The sequence below is a fragment of the Sphaeramia orbicularis genome, chromosome 15 (genome assembly GCF_902148855.1).
Source record: "Sphaeramia orbicularis chromosome 15, fSphaOr1.1, whole genome shotgun sequence".
Classification (NCBI taxonomy): domain Eukaryota; kingdom Metazoa; phylum Chordata; class Actinopteri; order Kurtiformes; family Apogonidae; genus Sphaeramia; species Sphaeramia orbicularis.
The window spans coordinates 21,900,629-21,925,123 of record NC_043971.1 but is presented as its reverse complement, the minus strand read 5'-3'; the positions used below and the strand labels follow the sequence as shown (position 1 = coordinate 21,925,123).

At 37.6% G+C, this 24,495-nt stretch overlaps 1 protein-coding gene across 1 annotated transcript in view; it reads right to left on the bottom strand.

Moving 5' to 3' along the window:
* Positions 1-24,495, bottom strand: part of LOC115434420 (collagen alpha-1(XIX) chain) — a 127,315-nt gene that overhangs the window by 60,944 nt on the left and 41,876 nt on the right. Inside the window, exons 16-19 of the mRNA XM_030156358.1 lie at positions 12,365-12,409; positions 10,559-10,594; positions 5,858-5,911; positions 5,742-5,786 (exon numbers count right to left, since the gene is read on the bottom strand). Coding sequence (XP_030012218.1) covers positions 5,742-5,786; positions 5,858-5,911; positions 10,559-10,594; positions 12,365-12,409 — 180 coding nt within the window. The remainder of the gene's footprint in view (positions 1-5,741; positions 5,787-5,857; positions 5,912-10,558; positions 10,595-12,364; positions 12,410-24,495) is intronic.

The window sequence follows — 24,495 nt, the reverse complement described above, 5'->3', positions numbered from 1 at the left end:
CAGGTCATAGAAAAGTGCAGGTGTTAAGGTTCAGGAGGATCCCATGGTGCAGGATTTCCTCCTGATTCACCAGGAGAAAGCTCACAGGATCAAGAAATCGCAGTCTTGCTGAGTTCTGATAAGTTCCCTGACTTGGTAACTCTGGCTGAAGCGACGCTAAATCCTTTCATTAATGTGGCAACAAAGTGGAGGTTCAGCACTCAGAACAAAACTAAAATAGCTATGAGAAAGGCACAAACTTACTGACAGGTTAAGTGTCTAATTCTGTAAAATTGCACTGTCTACATTAGTCTGTCTAGACTCAAAGTGTTCTAGTGTACACCACTGCCACTGTGGAGGGAAAAAAAAAATCATTGATCATCATCATTCTGCTTTGTGTAGCAATGTGAATGAAAGTGAGGCCCAGTCAGTGTCTGTAATCCTGTGGACTTCATGAACATATAAATGCATAACCTAGAAATATGTCCTCAGTTTTAAATATCAGTATCTAGTCTGGATCTAGTTATTTCTGAAGAATAAATGTAATTAACTCATAAAGACCCAGTTTTTCTTTTGTGACCATTCCCAAATGAATTTTTCTCTAGATTTAATCTTTTTTAAGGTTGACATATATTAATCTCTCTATTTTGCAATTTTTCAGTCAAAATCAGGTATTTTCCAATATTTCATTTACTGATCATCTACTTTACAGGGTGGGGAAGCAAAATTTACAATATTTTGAGGCAGGGATTGAAAGACAGCGTATGACCAATTAGTTTATTGAAAGTCATGAGAATTTATTTGCCACAAGAAAATTGACATAATAGAAAATGTATTTATTCTATGTGTCCTCCTTCTTTCTCAATAACTGCCTTCACACGCTTCCTGAAACTTGCGCAAATGTTCTTCAGATATTCCGGTGACAACTTCTCCCATTCTTCTTTAATAGTATCTTCCAGACTTTCTCGTAATAGTTTTGCTCATAGTCATTCTCTTCTTTCCATTATAAACAGTCTTTATGGACACTCCAGCTATTTTTGAAATCTCCTTTGGTGTGACGAGTGCATTCAGCAAATCACACACTCTTTGACGTTTGCTTTCCTGATTACTCATATGGGCAAAAGTTTCTGAAAAGGTATGGATAATAGTGTTAGGTATGATTATGACATCAATATATGTTTGGTTTCAAAACAATTGACGTAGTGCCTGCTGCGAAAAAACACCTAAATGTTTATTGTAAATTTTGCTTCCCCACCCTGTAAACATCATACTGAGATTACATTTGAGGGTTATTATACCAAAAACACAGATCTTCAATTCTTTAAGATATCTTTAACTGAACATAAAACCAAGTGTCTCCATCCACTGTCATTGAACCAACTCCATGGGTTTTACTGGTGAATCAGTGTTGTAGAAAATGATGGTGTTTCCATGGTAACTATGGAGCCTCTAAACGTCCAAATGGGTCATATCTGATGACCATGAAAAGATGACGAACTGAATTTTACACCAATTATTTACATGGATTAATAGGATTAGTGAATGAACATTGATTTACCTTTTTATATGAGTAAATGATTTTGGTTACTGGTGGATTTTTGGGTCTTTATGTGTTAAAGATGTGTTATTATTATCATCATTACAAGGCAATTTTAATGTCAAGGATTATGAGGACATTTTTTTTTAACTCGTTTGGTCAAAATGATAGACAGTGAGAAAGTCTAGTACATATGTAAGATTGATGATGCAAAAAAAAATGCGAAAAAGTAAAGATAAACTATCGTGAACAGGGAAGCATGTTGTTTCTGAGCCTGTGAAAACACATGTGACAGGCTAGAATCTTCCATTATGTCTTAGATATTCTGAGATAAAATCACCCTAATTACAAAACACTGAAACATTATAATGGATTTTACTTCCAGTGATGCCAAATATAAATTGTGCAATGATGTAGATGCTAGAAGAAATAATTTGCAATTATCACGTATAATAGAACACAATGGAAAACTTAACTGGATGTCAATCACCTGTCAGTTGTGTGACCTACTTATCAACTGTCTACTTTCAGAAGACCTTTCACAGGTTTATCAATTAAAGAGAATAACTACACTACAAAAATACTCTTAAACTCATCAATGTATGCAGAGTTTTATTCTAGTCTAGAAGTGATTAAATCCCAATTATTTCTGCTTAAGTCTAATTTGGCTAGTAAATTTAATTAAACTCCTAAATTTTGAGATAAACACTGGAGCTCTGAATTGTACAAAACTGCATGATTATCATAATTCACATGTGTTGTGTTCTGTCAAATGCTGCTAAATTTGTCAAGATTGTATCAACTTGCTGCACATCTTAACATCTAAATTAGGTTCCCACCGTTTGATGCCTTCAAAATATTTTCAATATTTATGCCCTGGAACACAGAATATGGTTGCTGCTTGTTGTTGTGTATCACATTTAATTAAGACTGAATGTAATGTGTGGCAATTGTGAAGAAAAAACACTAAAATATGGGTAGATTAGAAGAGAGATTTGAAAGAAATAAACTTGCTTCTAAGCCTTACGGTTCAGGAGAAAAATGTTTCCCTAGCGCAAAAGCAAACTTTGTGAGAAATTTTGATGAAATTACTGTCAGATATAAAAACACTGGGGTATTTAAAGAAAATATGCAAGGGCAAACCCGACCTGAATCATTACTATGGTTACTCACTGTAATGATTTAGTTGAACATACACTGCAAAAATCCAAATCTTGCCAAGTGTATTTTTCTCATTTCTAGTCAAAATATTTCATCACACTTAAAATAAAACATAATCACCTAAAGAGTAACTTTTCAGTGAGATATAAGAACTGATTTTTAGACAACGGATCTTGAAAACCTTATTTCAAGAAAACTTACCAAGATAATTTTCACTTCAGATTGGCAGAATTTTTTGCTTAATTCAAGAGTTTTTTGCTTGAATTATGCAAAAAAAAAAAAAAAAAAAAAAAAAAGATCTTGAAATAAGATTTTCAAGATCTATATTCTGAAAATAAGTTCTTAAATCTCACTTACAAGTTACTCTTTAGGTCAGGGGTGTCAAAAAATTTGATCTGAAGTGGGCTGAACCAGTAAAATAATAACATAATAATATAGAAATAATGTCCACTCCAAACTTTTCTCTATGTTTTAGAGTGAAAAAAGTAAATTTACATAATGAAAAGGTTTACATCTACAAACTATCCTTTCAAAAGATATGAATAACATGAACAAACTGAAAAATTAAGTGTAATTTTAACAATATTTTGCCTCAGTTTATCATTTACACATTTACATTATAACTTACAGATCACAGTGGATCTACAAACACACAAAACATTTATTATCAGGCAGAATATTGGTAAAATTGTACTTACTTCTCTTAAGACATTTCAGGTTGTTCATGTTTGTACAGGTTATTCACATTTTGCTACATTATACTTTGTTTTAGAGGAAATACATAAAAATATTTTCATTTACCATGCAAAAAAATTGGAGTTGTCATTATTTATATGTTATTATGATAGTATTTTAATGGTCCTGCCCACTTGAAATTGAATTGGTCTGAATGTGGAACCTGAACTAAAAGGATTGTTTAATATCTTAATGTAATTTTTGCATTTCACAAATTCATCCCAAGGGCTGGACTGGACCCTTTGGCGAGCTGGATTTGGCCCCCGGGCCGCATGTTTGACACCTGTGCTTTAGGTGATTATGTCTTATTTTAAGTGTGATGAGGTATTTTGACTAGAAATGAGAAAAATACACTTGATAAGATCCCGATTTTTGCAGTGTAGATATACACAACTAATTTTAATCATGTCTGAATTAACAAAAGATATGACCAGAAAAGTACAAATAGCACTGGTCAACAACAAATTTATTGTTTAAGTTTTTTGAGCTGATTTAGGATAATTTTGGTGTGCTGAATCCAAAAATCACACTAATTTTGCTCAATCAGGTCAGCTTTCTGAACTATGCTACATATTGGCTTTTTAACATTTTTGCTTACATTTATGGGCATTTTCACATCATATGATACAAAATTCTTTCATATTTCTTGCAATAAATGAGTTCTGAAGATTTTACTTTTGCCAATTTATGATTAATGTTTTTTTTAATATTACAAGTGAATGAAATGGCTTTGGCTAGAAGATCTTGCAAAATAAGCCTGACGTATTCTGCTACATCTGCGGTGAATACACCATTGTACCTAACAGGAATCAAGTCACAAGTTTCATGAAGTGTACTTACCAATCTTATTTTTGGTATTAATGTAATTAAATGTAATCAATTTTGTGAGAAGATCTAATTTTTTAAAATCAAATTAGCAAAAAAACCTGACCTGATTGAGAAAAACAGATCTCATTTTTGGATTTAGCGGTGCAAAATGGTCCTAATTCAGTTGAAAAAACCTAGACAACTTGCAAAAAACATTTTTTTGTAACCCAGTGTAATAATCTCCTGCTTATTCATTATTTGCTGTAGAGTGATTTCAAGGACTCTTCCAGGACAAAAGAAAATAACAGACTGAAAAGGTATGGCCTCTTTATAATACCAATTATATATTACTTGATCTAGCTTACCTCCACCTCCCCTATTATCTAAAAATAAGTTATTAAATCTCACTTACAAGTTACTCTTTAAGTGATTATGTCTTATTTTTAGTGTGATGAGTTATTTTGACTGGAAATGAGAAAAATACACTTGGTAAGATTTGGATTTTTGCAGCGTAAATATACAGAGCTAATTTTAATCATGTCTGAATTAGCAAAGAATATGACCAGAAACATACAAACAATAATCTCCTGCTTATTCATTATTTGCTGTAGAGTGATTTCAAGGACTCTTCCAGGACAAAAGAAAATAACAGACGGAAATGGTATGGCCTCTTTATGATACCAATTATATATCACTTGATCTATCTTACCTCCACCTCCCCTATTATCTAAAAATAAGTTATTAAATCTCACTTACAAGTTACTCTTTAGGTGATTATGTCTTATTTTAAGTGTGATGAAGTATTTTGACTAGAAATGAGAAAAATACACTTTGTAAGATTTGGATTTTTTGCCGTGTAGATATATACAACTAATTTTAATTATACCTGAATTAACAAAAGGTATGACCAGAAAAGTACAAATAATAATCTCCTGCTTATTCATTATTTGCTGTAGTGATTTCAAGGACTCTTTCAGGAAAAAAGAAAATAACAGACTGAAAAGGTTTGGCCTCTTTATAATTCCAATTATATATCACTTGATCTAGCTTACCTCCACCTCCCCTATTATCTAAAAATAAGTTGTTAAATCTCACTTACAAGTTACTCTTTAGGTGATTATGTCTTTTTTTAAGTGTGATGAGATATTTTGACTAGAAATGAGAAAAATACACTTTGTAAGATTTGGATTTTTTGCCGTGTAGATATATACAACTAATTTTAATTATGCCTGAATTAGCAAAGAATATGACCAGAAACATACAAACAATAATCTCCTGCTTATTCATTATTTGCTGTAGAGTGATTTCAAGGACTCTTCCAGGACAAAAGAAAATAACAGACGGAAAAGGTATGGCCTCTTTATGATACCAATTATATATCACTTGATCTAGCTTACCTCCACCTCCCCTTGTTCTACCTCTTTCTCCCAGCATACGCTCACATGAAAGCTTCCACTGCTTTCAGCGAGCACAAACAGAGGGAAAATCATCATGTGTGACACTTGACATTGATGTGACTTACTTTTTGTCCTTTCATCCCGCTGGCCCCCTCGGCACCTTGCTGACCCTGTGGGAGGAGGCCTTGGTTAATGACTCGGTGGAACAACATTGTAAATGTCACTGCAGGAAAATACGTACAGCTTCTCCTCTCTCTCCTTTCTCTCCCGGGACTCCGGACTCACCCTTTTCGCCCTGTAGGTGAACACAGCAGATCAGTGACTGACAACAAAGACACAAAGCTTCCAAATGAAACTTAGGCAAGGGCATGTTGTTAAAGATAAATAATCAGAAAGATATACTGTGTCATCTCAGAATTCAATTACTTATGCAGGAAAAAAAAGGGAAATCTACTATGTGGCTTTATGAGTTCATGGTGTTCTATCAGTGTAATGAAAAACTCAAACCCCTATTGCATAGAAACACTTTCATATGTTCCATGTTCTAATCATTCCGCTGTCTACCAAAAGGTGGCACTTTATGACTGCTGCTCGTCCTTAGAGTATTCATAATAGCGTTTCCTCCTGTTGGTAATGTGCTGAAAACTAAACAGATATCACCCTTAAAAAAATTGTATCTCGCTCAAGATGTACAGTGAAAGGATATCGTTGAATGTTTGTCAAACAAATATGAGTGCTATTGTGAATTTATCGCTTCCATTTCAGGGTATGACTTACTGCTTTTGCTCATATTTCTTATTATATTTAAAAAAAAAAAAAAAAAAAGCATAAGGTGTTGGGTACACGGTACATGCTATTACGACATATTATTGAAAAGGCACTATATTTGAGACAAGTATAAAATATACCTCAGCTGACATCTGACATGTTTAATAAAGTTCACTTGACATTTTCTTATTTTTCATACCGCAACCCGCAACAACAGAGAAGAAACAAGTGGGTTGTTCATCAAAGTTTATTGTTGTTTTCGGTGACATGTGTTAAGATTTGTAGGTGATGCTCCAGTTACTCTGCGGTGAGATATTATGGAGCATCTGTTTAACAATCTGAGAAGACAGAGAGGCATCTGAGAAAGGTTGCAGCATATTTATACACTCCTTAGCGGTGCCTCAACTCTAACAGACAATAATTGCCATTGAGTTTCGGCCCCTCCCCCTGCTCATTCGAGTCTCTAACGACAGCCATTGTCGCACTGTTCATTTAATGAGATATAGTCACTGTTTCCTCGTCCAAATTATGAGCTGTTATTAAGTAAGAAGACGGCTGCCATGTATGAACAGATGGATTGTCCTATTAATATTTTAGGTGGGGAGGAGGGACTAGTAAAAATTGACTTTGAGCACTAATTGAATTCTGTAGGGCTTTATTAGTCACATGGGAATGCCACAATCCCGTAGAGGTCTCGACTAGATCACTGCTGTCACGCTCTAAGTCAGAAAGTAACCGTTAACCACAAAGCGAAATCGTACATGAAAATAGTTTTGCATTTTTAAGAAAGTTTGCTCTAAATCATCATTGTAATTCAACTTAAAGGGTGTGAAACTGAGTGTGCTGGCAAAAAAAAAAAAAAAAAATTAGAAAGATATCTCCGTGGAAAAAGCTTTCTGTTTTTTATCTTTGCTAGATTTCAGTGGCAGATCCATCAAAATCAAATAATTGCCATAGATATAGAACAAGTCAATAAACCTTTCAAATGAGATTAACCGCAGCTCAGTTTGTATTTAACAGCTTTTCGGTGTATTTGCATAAGTAGAAAACCCAGTGCATACAGGATGGTGAAATGGTCCACCTGTGGATGTCTGTGAGTGATATGTTGACTTTGAAACACCTCTAGTCATCAAACTGCAATTAAGCCTGTCTGCATCCCACTCCGTCTCTCCATCAATATCTGCGGCGTTCTGTCAGAGCCCGTTTGAGACTGTCAGTGGGAGATACAGTCATGGAGATGTGATTCATGAGAACACTGTCTTCCCAGCACATCATGCACAGCAGACTTTTTTTTTTTTTACCTTTAAAACATTCACACTCTGCTGAGTGAGTGAGAGGAAGCTCAGCTCACACAGATGTTACACAAGTAGCAGTTTAGTATGACTTGCATCTGTTTTGTCCAAACTAAAAAATGCACAAGGATGGCCACTGAGAAGCACTGACAATCCCTAAAGCTGCTCAATAATTACTGCCCATGGAAACTGTTACTTTTCCATTCCTCTCTGATGGTTTAATTTGTCCCTCTTATGCTCTGTAAATTCTCTTCAATAATTACCCGGGCTTGTTTCGGTATAGCAGATTTAAATAAGTCATTCACGGGTACAAGAGAGTTTCCATGTCATCCACAGTAAGCAAGAATTTAGAATGACGATAAATCTATCTGTAATGTAGGTACATGACTGATTTATAGTGAGAGCACGACGCGCTTGTAAGCATTAGAGCAGTGAAACTGTTTCACGCTGTATTTCTCAACTAACACCACCATAAGTTAAAGGTCTCAAACAAATGCTTTTATAATGTTCTTTATAATCTTAATAAAATAACCTGACGCAATGTAATCTAAAATGACGACTTCCATTCACTGCAGTCTGTAGTCGCCTGAACTCAGTTTTATTCTGTATTATAAAATTAGCCAGGAGCATACTGTATTGCCAAATATGTATTTATGTGTCTTGTTCATTTAATGTAAAATTGGAGGAAAAACATCCTATAAAACTTTAAATAGCAGCTGAATATCCTGAACTCTGACAATAGATATATGCCATCGCAGGATGCAGATTTAGCTTTACTTAACTTTTAATTAACTTCTGTTTGTCATTTCTTTCTGTCCTTTCAGACACAATGTGATGTGCTCAGCGCTCGCCATCGGATTCAGCACACTGTTCAGGGGAGTCATGGAGGACAAAGCAAAATAGGCTGAATTTCCAAACTTTTTCTCCTTAATATATCTGTCCTTGAGATCTAGTTATGCTCATCCTCCCTCCTAATGGAGAAAGTGTGATATGTTTTCTCTAATAATAAAATATTCTCTATGGGAACTATACCTCTTTACCTTAATTAAGAAACTTTAATTGGTTTGTAGAATCATTGAGGGGGAACACACAAAAAGCCTATGTTAATGAATAAAGGCTACTTACAACAAGCTGCCTAACTACTTGGGTAGGAAAAAAATGAATGAATGAATGAATGAATGAATGAATGAAATCTTGATTTTGAACATGCAGACAGTGAAAAAAAACAAAAATCAACCAGCAAAATATAAGTACTGGTACATAAATGATTGATAAGCAAACAAACCACTAAATAAATAAATACATTTAAAAAAATAATAATAATAATAAGAAGAAGAAGAATAAGAATAATAAGATAAATAAACGAAATGAAATGGAATTATACATGCTCGAAAAGGAGTAGGAAGAAGTAAAAACTTATGTACTCCTACCCCCAAATTCTATTCCTTATGATTACTATATAGCAATTAATATTTTGTATGAATATAATAATAATAATAATAATAATAATAATAATAATAATAATAATAATAATAATAATAATAGTATAACAATATCACACATCCTTTTTCCTATATACACTAATATGATAATACCCATTTACTACTTATCCTACCAGATAAATGTTTCCGAGATAGGCTTTTTTCTCCTGCGATCTCAACAAAAAATACAAAGTCCAGTCATACCATTCAGAATTCAGACACACATATCTGCTTTTCTATCGACCACGTAGATGTTTGACACAGCACGGAGTGATCCCAGTTAAACATGAACAAACTGTGACCACAACTTGGAGACAAACTGTCACGCCACAGTACAAATAAGTGGACACACGGCTTCAGAGTGGTGCTGTTGTTGTTGTTGTGTCTGAAAGCCCCATTAGAATTGACTTACAAGGACACAAAAACTCAACTTTGTATTTCATTTTTCATCCAAATAAAACCATGATCCGTAGTGTCTTCACCTATGCTATACCTACTGGAGTCCCATTTGTTTTGAAGTATAATAAGTGTGTCCTCATACAGACAACTTTCTTTTTCAAGGTTGTCCAGCTGACACGTCTCCTTCCTCTGGGCAGAGGGAGCAGGAGGAATTCTGCAGCCTGAGCTGACACCTCAGCACACCATGCACCTATACATCAAATGAACAGCTGCGGCCAAGAGGTTGTCCACTACACAATAGCTTTCACTCTCAGTATGATCACAAGTGGGCCACTGGAGGCTTGGTGGGTGGCAGCTGAGGGAAAGGGGGGTAGGTTTATGAAGAAAGCAGGTAACAAGAGAAACAGTAGGCGGCACAGTATATGTTCACGTCTGAGAATTTTGTGCACCACATATCATGTGTGCCTCTGGTGAGCTACAGCACCCCTGGGTTTCATGAAAATGATTGCACACCCTTTTTGCAAAAGCACTGTATGTAATGGCCATCTGTCTGTTCTGAATGTGAGTACTGAGTCATGCTGTGCTACGCTGCAGGAGGTTTAGGGTGGGAGCCGCTATTTAACTTGCACACTAGATAGACTACAATTGACTGAAAAGTGCCATTTCCGATGATGGAGATCTGCTCCTAACTGCAAACGCAAAAATGTCAATCAAGGACAAAGCAGGCTGTGCTGATGGTCACCCATATGTCTGACTTGCCCGTGCAGCTTACAACTGCTTACACGTGGTACATCTTTATAAAGACAAACCGTGTGCAGATGATTAAACTCCTTGCCTATTTGGAGGACTGCTGGAATGAACACTGTTCAGTCATCTTGACAATTCACCCTTGCTGGAAGTGCAGGTATGCGCTGGTTTATCAAACACAGAGACAGCTCAGATCTACTTTGTATGCTACGTGTCAGTACTTTGTTTTGTGATAAATAATGTTTTTAGTGATACCTTGACACTTGCTCCTTCAGATGTTCCTAGGGGACCCTGCAATTACAAGCAATGAAAAGACTTCACAAAGGATAAAATGATTCCGTGTCACACAGAGACATTTACATGAACAATACAACCTAACCTTTTCACACCCCTTATATAAACAACAGAGTTACTGGGGAAAAAATAAATATTTATTTATAGGAAAGGCCTTTTTTTTTTTTTTTACCCGTGCACTCATGTTAGTTCACATAAAAACATGGCTGACCCCCAGCAGTCTATAGATTATTGTGTCTTTGTTGTGTACCTTTAACATTCTCCCCTATTGTATTGCAGTGCTGATCTGACTTTGAGAATTAGCTGCTGCCCCTGCGACTGTGAGCCCTGTCCTGCTGCCAATGGACAAGAGAGAGTGATGCCCCGGTGTGTGTTTTGAATAGATGATTTTGCCCCTGAGATCTACTTCAGCAAAACAGGTGACTCATAAATGTCAATACCAGGGGATAGAAGCAAAGCTGGCACATGCTAAGGCTATCATCGGGATACTGCCATTTAGAAATGTCACACCTTCTCCATCCCCTCTTTCTTTTCTCTTATGACTTTGTGTCCTACAACTTTATGAGTTATTAAGGAGGCAGGGGATACACTGAGTCATGCGGGAAATGTTTAACAGTTAGTAGCCCAATTATACCAAAGATAATTGAACCTATTGGGCATAACGGTGATAGAAGCAGAACAGAATCTTACTGGATTTCTGGATGAAATAAAGACAAACCTCATGTCCTGATCTAAAGTGTAATGAGGCCAATAGTGCATGAAAATAATGGGACACCCAACGCATCAGAGCTACATGATGCCTAAACACTCCTGTTTGTCCTGACATCGGAGCAGTTAAGAGTCTGACAGGCTGTCTCCTTTAACGCATCATGGTGTTTGTGCCCTTTTGTGTGTGGGTCACTACACAAACACTCGAACAGTGTCTGGGATTGGTTTAGACGCCTGAGGAAAAGACCATAATTCAAGGAGTCAACAGGCCTTATAGGCAGACTTGTCCTTCTCATCAATACAAGCATTCTCAAGTGCTACCTTAATATACCCCTTGTGGTTTTGTGCTGACAATATAACCTGCTTGCAGCAGCATGGGAGAATAAGAGATGCTTTAAACTGATCAATACAGCGTTTGCATGGAATTAATGCAAAAATACTTTCTGTTGCATAGCTTCTATCAAGGGCTATTCACATTGTTTTTATCATTACGACAATTTTAGAACTTTAATTGACATTGAACTGCAGAAAATCCTGTGCCTTACTTTCAAAACACATCATCTAAACATATTAGCGATGCGCATTTTAATTACTTTATGACGTCAAAGAATAAGACTGATAGAAGGCAATTAGTGGATGAGTCATGACATCTTCTACCCATAGTATAAGAAACAAATGAACAGAAAAGGAGTGGATGAACCAGACAAATACCATTTTATTTTTTAAAACACTGTTACGTTTTTCAGACTTTATTCAACATAATGATGCAATAACTATTAAATTCTTCTAAACCTTCCTTCCACCAGCCCAAACTACAATTAGTCGACTCTTGAAAAAGACGTCAACTATGCTTCGCAGTTTTACTAATCGATTCGTGCACGTCCTTAGAACATATGGCTTTCATTGGGTTTTCTTCAAATAATTGCTGACATCAAACTAATTATCTACTATAATGACATAAGAGCACACTTGAAGTTGCGCATCCACACAGTAATTGTCGTGCTTTAGAATTTATAACAGTGTTTGTGCAATGTGTGTATGTGTATTTAAAGCACTTACAGACAGGCCTCTGGGTCCAGGCTCCCCAGGCTTTCCTCTCCGTCCCTATGGTGGGCAAAAAAAAGGACAAAGATTTAGATGAGTGACTGAGGATGTACCAACAGGTGTGGTTGGGCATACATGCTGCCAGCAATTAAGGCTAGACAGCAAGTCCTGTCGCAGTCTCTAATTTGCTTTTAATTAACAACAAGAAAACAGCTTAATTGCTGCACCCCGTGTGGCCCACTACTCTTTGTTCCCTCCTCAGGTTTACTGCCTTCTTCCCAGCTGTGTGAGTCCCTTGCTGCATCAATCAGCCCAAGAGCAGATACAGAAACAAGCAGGCCAGCTACTGAATACTGTCCAGCATTACAAAACAAGGTCAGAAGGAAGACACCATTCTCAAACATGATGCTTGTTTCCCTTTTTTTTTTTTTCCCAGTGACATTTTGTGAATCGCAAAAAGCCTCAGTGCTTGAAAGTCTCGAGAGCCTTAAAAAGCTGACATCTTAATGAGATGTAATGCTATCTGAACCACACCAAAGTTGGTATAATTTACATCAAGAGGGTTTATGTCCTCATGAGAAAAGAGGATAAAGCTCTGTGGATGTCCTTACAGCTATCCCATAAACTGGCAGAGCATCACTGGCTCTGTGTTATGAGCGGTGCCTGGAATTAGCTGGCTTTCACACACACACACACACACACACACACACACACACACACACACACACACACACACACACTCATATACACACAAGACGGATGTAGAATCAACTCAATTAAGAGATGGTAATATTCTGGCCAATGCCAATTCACTGTACAGCAACGTAATCAGCAGCAAAAGTCTGAGACAATGCAGATATCTGTATTATGCCTGAGAATGATTACCTCTTTCTAATACGAGCTTCATTATCTGACACAAACAATGGGGCTCTGCTACTGTATATGTCAGTATGGGTGACACAAAAACACTGCCTTCCTCCAACGAGTTAGTGACTGTGTTGATCTGTGGAGAGCAAAGGATCACTAGCTGCTGAGAGAAAAGAAGATTCACAAAGCACCGCCCCCGACTCTTTCCTCTGACACTCCATGTACGCATACTTTGATTAACTGGGTCGAATTTGACACGTTTGCCTGCAACAAAGACAAAGGAAGAAACTTCACTGAGAGCTATAGCTTTTAATCATCTGTTTGCATGTGTGCTCGGGCTTATATGCTGTGTATCGTACATTTTATAGTCTACACATTACAGGACTACGAACACAGTGTAGTACAGTAAATATTACCTTTAATAATGACACAACAGAACCAGTGTATGCCTCCTCACAGGAATAATGCATGTTCCTCTGTTCATTTTGTTTGATGTACCAACACGACCTCAACCCGGCATCTTTTTGATCATCTGTGTTAATGCAGTTCCGAGGTTTCACGCGTTTTAAAGTGAGCACGGCTGAGGGCATCTTTGAGAAAGATTTAGAAGGTGTCGAAATATGGTAACGGGCAGGAATAAAACCTTTAAATCCAGAAAACCTTTTGCTTCCAACCAAATTACATTACGCTAGAATGTCCTCTTTGAAATGTAATTGAGGTTAGTTACCTTTGTGCCACTAAAACAGCACTCAGAGTAGCAATATACAGAGTGCTCATGCAACAGGATGCTTTATATAGATTGAAAACACGTCCTTTTTGTGTAAAGGGAGTATTTATAACAAAAACAACAGCATTTCACTGAGGGCAAAAGGTGTTCTATTTATTTTCTTTTCACCGATAATGAATAAGGTGACAGTGAATCATTGCCACGTTTGCAAAAAAAAGATCAGGATGTTGGTTTTAGTCTTGGCCCCTGCTGCTGCCCTTTCTCCTCTGAACTCGACAACAAAAGGAGATTACATAGATAAGTAATTTCACTAATGAATATTTCATATGCTATTATTCCAAGCAGGTCATGAATTATGCAGTTTTGAAAATTATTTCTCCACATCTGCCCTTAAATCTGTTTTAAACTCCAAAGTGCACACTAATTTTATGTCCATGTGTTTGCATAACATCAACAAAATAAATTGTGGATCTGAGTTCAGCTCCTAAAAATTATATCAGCAAGATACAGTGATGTTTTTTTATGATTTAGACACTAGTAACGCACAATTTACATTCACTTGCAAGTTTTCTAGGTACAACTAATGCACTCCTGCTGGCCTGTAATTAATCCTTACACTTTCTTCTTGTCACTTTGTAACTAAGCTGCCATGGTCATTTTTTTCGGGCTGTTGTTAAAAGCCTTACATTGACACATATTTTAATGCATAGACTCCTTAATATAAATGCATTGGAATGGAAACAATTATGAGCTATAAAAGCTGGTAGTCAACTGTATTAAAGTTGGTTAAAAGTTTTTTGGACACACTTGGTAGAATATACACACAAACATCTCTTTTTGACAATTAAACAATCCAGTGAGAGTACATCAGGTGACCTTGTAATCACACTGATACAAGTCCAGAGGAACATCGCTTAGCATGCCTTCATCTGCAAATCTGTGCACAGTGCATTAGATTAGAAATAATTAGTGTGGAGCACAGCTGTCCTCACTGTTTGCACTCAGTAGAATCTCCAAATTGAAACACCTCCTAGTGTTTTAGTGCCCATGAGCACCAAAATGCTCCAGCAGCAGAGCTTAGCCTCTATCCTAAATGTGTGAAGTATTACAGAGAGTTTTAACTACAACTCTGGTTTAATACAACAAAGATCAATTCTAAATGTCATGTTTGGAACACCCTGACTTTTATACAAGTGCAACTAAAAGGATAAGTTAATGGAGGTCAGATGCAGTTTTGTGGTTTGTTTTCTTTGTACAAAAACATGCTAAAAAGTAGATTTATGTAAGGGTGTCAAAATAGAACAGCTTTTATTCAGCTACAAATCTACAAGTTTTACTTCTTCATATAGGATTTAGAGGCATACTTGATGTATGTGTCTTCCAGAGAAAATACTCTAGATCTTTACTGTGACTGTATTCCTTTATTTATTTTTCATTTTTGTTCTAAAACAAAAATGTTCTGGTACAGAATGCAGATAAAATGCAAAGAAACAGTGTCAGAGGTGAACTGCAGTCCACCACAGTCTCTAGGCAACAAGGCTGAACAGGAAACTGAAACCAAGAATTTCAAAAGAAATGTGAGATGATCTCCAGAAAGACCAGGAAATGTTTTCCTTTATTTATACCCATAAAGTGATTCTAGATAGACTAAGATAGGCTAATAGATAATATTCACACCAGACTTAAATTTAACCTGACAGACTATGCCAGAATGCCATTATAAACTATGTCAACAAAGACTTAATAATAACTCAGACGCCCACTGAATGACTCGGTCAAACCAACCGTGTCTGTTTTCTTTCACTTAAACGAAACCCCAACTTCCTCATTTCCTTTTCTGATTCTCCGTCTCTTATTCTCTCTCCCTTTGTGTATAATAACACAACTCTATTTCTTTCTTCTCATCCTGTTCTCCTGCTTCTCTTGTCATGTCTCCTTTCCTTCGCCTGTCTCCTGTCACTCGCCCCGTTTCTTCCTCACCCAACTTCCAGCGCCTGTTGGATCACCCTGGCAATCTCTGTTGCTATGCAACGCTCAGTGTCCTATAAATTTGACAACATCCCAGTGCTTGATTATTATTTGAGCGCTGCAGTGTGAAGCCCTCCTTCAGGTCATTGCAGTAGATTAGAGGGAGGGAGAGATAGAGGAAGGCAAGGAAGGAAATGAGGGATGAGAGGGGGAGAAGGAGGTGGAGAAATATGAAGAGACTGTAGAAGAGAGTGATGGAGAAACAGAACAAAATGAACTAGCTTTCTGAGTAAATGAAAGATGGTTTAGCAAGACCAAACATATTCACATTTCTATGTATGTGTTCAATTCTGAAACGTGTAATGAGGGAAATATTAAAAGCACTACACATTAAATACTGGTTCAATAATATTATATGAGTGTATATTAGTGCTGGGGCAAGTAGGAGGCCTCTGTAGACTGACAGCATATTTTGAACCCCTGACTTAATCCACATGGATCCCAGCCTCCACTGACTTCAACTCTGCTATGAGTTGTAAAGTGTAAAAGGAAACACAGACATGAGGCCTGGCTCAGTCCTGCAAACGCAAGCCCCAATCTTAGAGCGAAGTGAACAGCGACAGTGACACACAGCAGAGGCACTCGTTTATGATGACTCCATAATCCTTATCCCAAATGTCAACATGTTCTCTGAGACGTTCCGTGTCCATCCACCCATACTGGGATAACACAGTGGTATACAATGTAGAGAGGGCCAAATGTGCCATGTTTTTTTTAACAAGAAAAAAAAAAAAAAAGCAGGTACACCACCAAAAATCCTCATAATCCACCTTATAAATGCCCCTGTTAAGGAGGGGTCAAAAGATAAGCTGGAAGTGATATGAACACTACAGGAGAACCTCAAACCTGATAGCAACCAAAGGACAGAATTATGTAATTTTGCGTTTTTCTTTTTGCAAATAGATTCAAATGTCAGTAGATAATCTATTCAAGCACATTTTAACACTTGGTTTGTCAATATTTCAATTTCAGGTGCAAAATATCATCTTTGGTTTTGTTTGCCTAAATCAGAGTCATACTCTCTTAATCCCAGGGGGAAAGTGTTGTGTGTGGAAAGAAAATAAAGCTGCTTCACAGTGACTATCCCTATTCCCATTTTATTGATCTACACTAACATATTTATTAGTAGCACAACATTCAAATTTCAGCTGTTGATTCTATGATAAATACAATATGTTTTTGTTTTTTTTTCACTCAAGTTTTTTTTAATTGAAATTTTTTCACATATATTTGGCAAAACAACAAAAGACGAACAAACCAACATTGCTCAGGTACATTACACATATTTCTACACATTTCCTTTATCCAGTCTTTCCACCATTCTTAGCTCTGTAAACAGTCCATTTGTTCCACTTTTTGTCCATTTGAGTGTTCTGTAGTCGCAGTCTGTGAGTCACCCTTTCCATTGTATATATTCCATCAATAATTGCAATCCACTGGTCCTGTGTTGGTGGTTCTGTCCCTCCCCAGTTTCTTGTAATAGCATTTTTGCAAGCCACTAAAAGTATCTTAAAAATACAATATGTTTTAGGAGTAGGGCTGTGTATTAGCAAGAATCTGGCGATACGATACAAATCACAATACCGGGAATCATGATACGATATATCACAATATATCATGATACTGTTAAAAAGGCAATTTTTTGTTTTTTTCTTTTTTAATAATGATTATTTCCATGAAGAATTGAATTACACCTGAAATATGTACAAATACTAAACACATTTTTATTTGATCACAACAGGAACTGATGCCACATTACAAAATTTTCCTCCGTTAAAACTTAAATTATGTTTTACAGACATTACAGATTAAGATATTGCTGAAATGTTCATATTCTATTAGTTCATAACTAACATCAGAACATTATTTTTGTTCGATCCCAACAAAGGAACTAACATCTGCCTCTCAGACAGAAAAAAGTGCTTTTGAGATGCTTCAAATAACCATTATTTAATAAAACAGTGGTAAATAATAACAAATAAAATATAAACAATAAAGAAAAGCAAAAAACAAAAATGAACCTCCGCCATATCTGTATTTGAATAAATACCTACAACTATCGATACAGTACTTTTTAATATCGATACAGTATCGTGAAATGAAATATCGCAGGATATTGCAGAACCGATATTTTCTTACACCCCTATTTAGGAGTAAATCGCAGTATTTATTTCTAATATGTACAAATAACTACTCAAAACATGAATTGTACATTACACGATTTTTTTTTTTTTTTTTTTTTTCATCTTTCACCATCTACTCACACATCCTCAGCTTCCTGTTTTCTTTGCTTTTGTTATCTTATGTGTGACATGAGTTTGACCTGGAGGGAGACTATCTGACATCACCAAACTAAGATGGTGTCCTGCAATGTTATATAGCTCATGGGAGGGATGACCTTTTCTTGACTGAAAAACTCACATGCCACTCCCACTCTTTCTGCCTGAGTTAAGTCTCGTCTCCCTCTGGGGACGTGTACTCAGGCCACCTGAGACTTTTGTCTAACTGCTGTATGATGTTTAACTGGAACTGACTACGTAGCTATTGGACAGCAGCTGTATTTGCTCTGTAAACAAATATGTACAAAAACACTGTAAAAGATAAATTGTCTTAATAAGTGCATGTCGCTTGGTAATCTGCAAGGCACACAGTAGGTGGAGGTAGCTTTGTAAGGTATAACTGGCCATTAAAATCAGTGTAACAATGGACAATGACCCCACAATGGAGAACCAGATGTGTGCACTTGTATATTTGCACACACAAGAAATACACTACACTCACACACATAGGCAGGGGAGAGGATGTTTTCCTCAGGATAGCCTGTCACGATATCCATTCCCCAGAGAAAATGCTTCTCCACCTCTGGTCAGTGAAAGATAGAAGAAAAGGACTGAGACTTTACAACCACATGTGTTTGATCACTTCAGTCGGTCAACCCACAGTCCCATAGGAACACTTATTGTATCCAGATTCAGACAAGATACAGACAATTACTCAGACTGCCAGCAAAAGCTAATTTATGCTGTAATTAATTTTGAAATGTCATCCAGTCCCCATGCTAATATCTTCTCATTTCTCATTTAAAGTTTGCACCATGAACCTTAAGAACCAGCAAGACTAGGAAATAACAACAAAAACTATATACAAGATAAATGCCAAGATTTCTGCAGCAACTCCACAACCATGATAACCTTCAGCTTTTTTTGTTCAAATATCTAAATACCAAGAATTACATTGGGAATGATTTTCAGCAACAGCTTCATTCCAATGTCACTGGCCTCTTACATTTTTACTTCTTTATTATGAAGCAAGCAATGACACATTATCTTTATGTTCATTTTTTAAATATAAGAACATGAATTCTACTAAATAGGCACATTCTCAGCCACTTACATGAAATAGTTCCCTGTTTATGCATCAGCCCAGCTGTTTTTGGGCGTGAGCTTCAAAATGTCATCTATTAGCTGGTGAATGGACCAAATATTCGGTGGAATCGCACCAACTATGCAGCTTAATATGCTGCAGTGGTCAAAATCTTTAACAAACCTGTTTTCACTGTGTCAAATCAGCTATGAAGCACATATTGATTATTCTGCTTGTGTGAAATGTCACAGACCACTGCAGTCTCACCTGCTTCTGATTACATATCCAATTAGAGACAGACCAGTGTAAATTTCCTACTTCTCCCTGCCCTCACTGGATGCCATCTTAGGACACTGCACAAGCTCAGAAAATGCCTGGGCATTGGAGCTTGCAGAGATCCCTTGCACTTGGTAAAAGCCTTAATAAAATAGGATTTGTTCCAGTTGTTTACTGAGGGTTAAGAGGAGCGGCCGGGGCAGGAAGAGAACGGCAAAGCCGACAGCTGCCTGGCAGGGGCTCAAATGCAGCTTAGCATTTTTCACCATTCTGACTGGCACACAATGCTCTCTTTAACTCCCAGCCATCTAAATATTCAGGGACGTATAAAGAGATGGCTGACACTGCAGCCGACTTAAGACACAGCTCAGCTGGCTAAGATTGCACCTATAGTCTCTTGGCTAAAGCTTTCCATGAAGGCTTTCCTCACAGAGACTCAATCATGGAGTCCATGTGACTTAACAGTCGTTTGTGCATGTGCCACTAGATGGCAAACTAGCTTCATCACAAATTTTACTCATGATGGGGGACAGGGCCAATAAGGAAACTGCAAGCTCTCTCTGAGAGAGGATGGATGTCCTCAATGCATGAATGTAAGATTTGTGTTGGGTAACATCCCTAATTAAGCAGTCTGGCAATTAGGCAGTGAATACCATAAAGAAGATTTTTCTGTTGAAGGCTTACAAAGATGAGAGGAGAAGGAAGTTGAAGTCGAACGCTGGTGAGAGAGAGTGACAATAATTTTCACGCAGCATTATGCCTCTTTTCAACTGCCACACAATACAAAGGGACACAGGTGGCATTACAAGGGTAAGCAGTCATAGAGCGTAGCATATCATTGTGCAAAATAACCATTACAGAGCTATTCCAGCAAAATTCAACTCCTCTCTACCACACAGTATGCAAACACTAGAGCCAAAGGCAAACACAGGAAATGCAGACAGTGAATGTCTATAGAAACTAAGCCAAGGCAGTCCCATGGGATGCTCCGAACAGCTCTTTATAACATCCACGTCTCAACCATGTCTTCAGCGATAAGTTTTAAGAGCTCATTGACTTTAACAACTCCTAAGGAGAAGAAAGAGGGCTGATGATATTATCTGAATTTGCATTTTTATGTGGTGAAGATGATAAATCTATATTAAACTATGAGCTCAATTCCCACTGATCAGTTGAATGTCTGTGCAGCGTTTCCATGCAAGCCTGGTGCCTACTGCTTTGGCTCTTCAATAGGCCGGCATTGCCTTTTGAATGTTCTCATCTCCTAATGGATGCTGTTATTAGTCTTGGCTCTTAGAAATTTCACAGTCTCATCTGGACTTTTGGCCGTATTATTCATCCAGAGCAGATTGCTTCCATCCTATGTTTACAGATATGGAGTGTTTCATTAATGCATTATCCAACAAGTGAATAGGAGAGGCTGAAAATCTACTTTGAATAAACCCTGGTTCATTTTACAAACCAAATATTTGAGGTCAGAGAGAATACACTGTGCAAAGATCCACAGGGCGCTTACTCCGGGTACTGTAGCCCTTGGCAAGTCTTATGCTTCATATCACTCACCACACATAACAGATTACACTAAGGTCTTACACACTACCGTCTGTATAATATCAGACCACTGTCAATGTGCTGCTCCCTGGCATGCCATTAAGTGGACACAGATGAATGTATATAAATTGCTTGAATGGTAGAATGGGAGTGTGGAGAATCAGAATATGGATGGCAGGCAGTAACAGTGTGTTGTAAGTGATGCAGCCTCCCACTACCACGCCTCTGTGTTCTGCAGTTTTCAGGGCTACATCTCCTCCCTGTAAAGCTTCCTTCACCCTGCACTCTGAGCTCCCTGTGTCCTCTTCTCCTTCTCCATGCTGGAGGGAAGAGGACACAGAGACACAGCTTACTCCGGGCATGCTTCAATCTAAGCATCCAGGATCCAAAATGCCCTTTTAAAGGTATTTACATTCTCAACATTTCTCAAACTCTGTCTGCCTCTCAAACTGACCTAAAATGCCAGGAGAGTATGTTTGCGAATTACTAGACTGTTTGGAGCCAGAGAAATCCCATTGTTTGGATGACTAAAGCATGGCGTACACCACAATACCTGGAACAGTCAAGGGGGCCAGTCACCTCCTGTCCAGAAACATACCTCAATGAGTCAAGTGATTTCAGTTCAGCTGACCCTAACAGACGCATGACACTTGAGTAGTGCTGCTTTGACCTCGCATGACATTGAAAGAGCACTTTAAAAAGTTGGAGCGCTAGACACAGGCCAGAAACATGGCCAGGCTGTGCTGAATTTGGATCGTGGAACAGAAGGAACATGTATAAGCAAGCAGTGTCCCTGGTGTGTGGTAAGGTTCTGTCTCCAGACATCAGACATGAGGTTATAGATACGTGAATGAGGGCTGTGCTCTGGCCAACTACAGCAATTCTATCTAATGCTCAGAGGATGAATTGACCTACATTACCCCGTGTAGAACATCGGAGCATCATTCTAACACATATGCATACACATCAGCTCATGTACGCACTTACTATAAAAGCCAGTGAACAATGTGCAATCAAAATGGCCCACTCAAAGCCTTGCCCCCTGTATTTGTCCCTGTAATTAATTGGCCAATTAATGTGTGTTTATTCTGGACACCCATGGATGTAGCCATACTGGGGCTCCGTGGGAACGACGAGAGTCAGACAGATAAATCAAAGCTTTGTGCATCTGTCCTTGCATGTGCCAAACGTTTCCCCCTGTAACCCTCCTCTTTCCCAACTGGGCCCAAATGTGAGACCTTTTCATAGCCAATCAGGTCAAATCTTTGTTTCATCCTCTCTCCCAATGCACTTGACATTGACAAGATTAATTGCTTTGTGCACTGGGCAATAGTGTTACCTCCTAGTGTAATGCAGGTGTCAAAAGCACAGCTCTCTGCATTACTTCAATATGAATTTGGGCAGAGAAAGAAGAATAACCTATTTCATCTTGTTCAACAAAGGGTTAACAAATCCTCCCTCTGCTTGTAAAATTGCAGAGGGTGTAAATCTTGCCATAAAATCTCAGCTGTGAGCCCTGCTGACCTGTAAATTCTTCCCTCTGTGTTACTCTGCCATTCAACGGGTCGTGCCAAAACTGTAACTACATAGCTACATCACACTACTGTATTTAAACACTACTTTAAAGACACAGACCGTCAATATAATCACCAGCTATGTCTCAGTAGTTTGGCTAGAAATAAACCACCTCACTAGTGTTATTCACGAAGATTACACATGCTGTTTGTATACTACTACACAGTATCACATAGTAATTTTTTTGCATGTTTGGATGTTGGACATACAGTACATAACTCTGATTTGTATGCTCTCTCTAACAGTTATCTAAAATATATGACAGAATAACTGAAAAATACCAACATGCTATTAAAATTACTAAGGATGCTTGAAATAGTGGCCTTACTAACCAAATTTACATTTTGAGCTATAATTGTTTTATGCACAGTGTAAGAAAACTTAGTCTACATATTAGAGTATGCATACGGTTATACATGAATGGGTAAAATTAGACTAAAAGCTGTTTAAACACAACAAAACATGAACCATTCTGCAAATGTAAATTGTTTTTCATCAGCTACTTAAAAAGTCGTGAAAAATTTATCTATTTTTGATTCTGGGAAAAGCACTTCGGACATGATTATGCAGTAGGTACCAAGTCTGACAACTAAAAGCAGCGCTCCAATCAAATACCTGCTGCAATTTCATGCATTTACTGCATCACCCAAATCAGCGGCAGCCTCCCATGGAGAACTTCTGGCAGGATGGCTGGTATTCTCACCAGGGACTCGTTACTTAATAATCTCACCCTGCAGGTGCTCTGGTAGAGGTCAACAGTCTGTTACAGTTGTATCGCTGTTCCTGTCTGCCTCCACCTATGGAGCAAGAAACCGCTGCCAAATGTTCCAGTCGCCACAAACCAAACCATAACTCCTTCCCTATCAGTGTCACTGCCTGCTTTGTCTCTGTAGACACACAGACGGGTCCAAATGAACCTGTGCCAAGTCCATCAGATATAATATGAGCATTATATATACGGTGGTGGCTCAATTATCTCAAAACAACATTTGCTCAGTCCTGTGGAGCAGAGGCATCTAAATTCCAGTTATAGCATGCATTTAGCTTTCAGAGAAAGCCATGCTTTTTCAAACCAAATTAGGTTAAATGACAAAAACTATTAACTATGCAATGAGGATACATAGATTAAGTTTTAAAGTAGATGAATGTTATTGCATCTGATCTGAACTCTCTGTGCACCTGCATAATGTTATTCAATAGAGAGCACCAGTAAGATACCACTACCCAGTGACAGTAAATTGTCTGCGCAGATGCACACATTTGGACACAGCCAAGCCAAACACACAAATGTGACTTGTGCAGCTTGGGAGGAAAGAAATTGACATGATTGAAAGATGATATAGTTGCTTCTTGGCAGAGAAAAACAACAACCGTTGAATGGACATACAACATTTGACACATGTGACAGTACAAGGGTAAAGGAAAAAGGACAAATATATGTCCGTGCATGTTGGTCAGGACTTATGGATGGACAGCTGTTTCCGTCATTCAGCAGGGGGCACATGGAAAATGTAAACACCACTTCCATTTCTAAAAGACAGCAATTACCACTCCCTTCTTTAAAAATTTGGACCACTTCAGCTGCCAAGTAGAGACAAGATGAACAATGTTTTCTATTGTTTTGATTCATCAAGATGCCCAGGCAGCTGCTGAGTCTTATATTGTTTCCCCATGTTGACACATGTAAGAAAGTATGTTTGTGCTACACTTACAGCATTGCACTGATCTATGATATCACATGATCAGACATGATGATGGA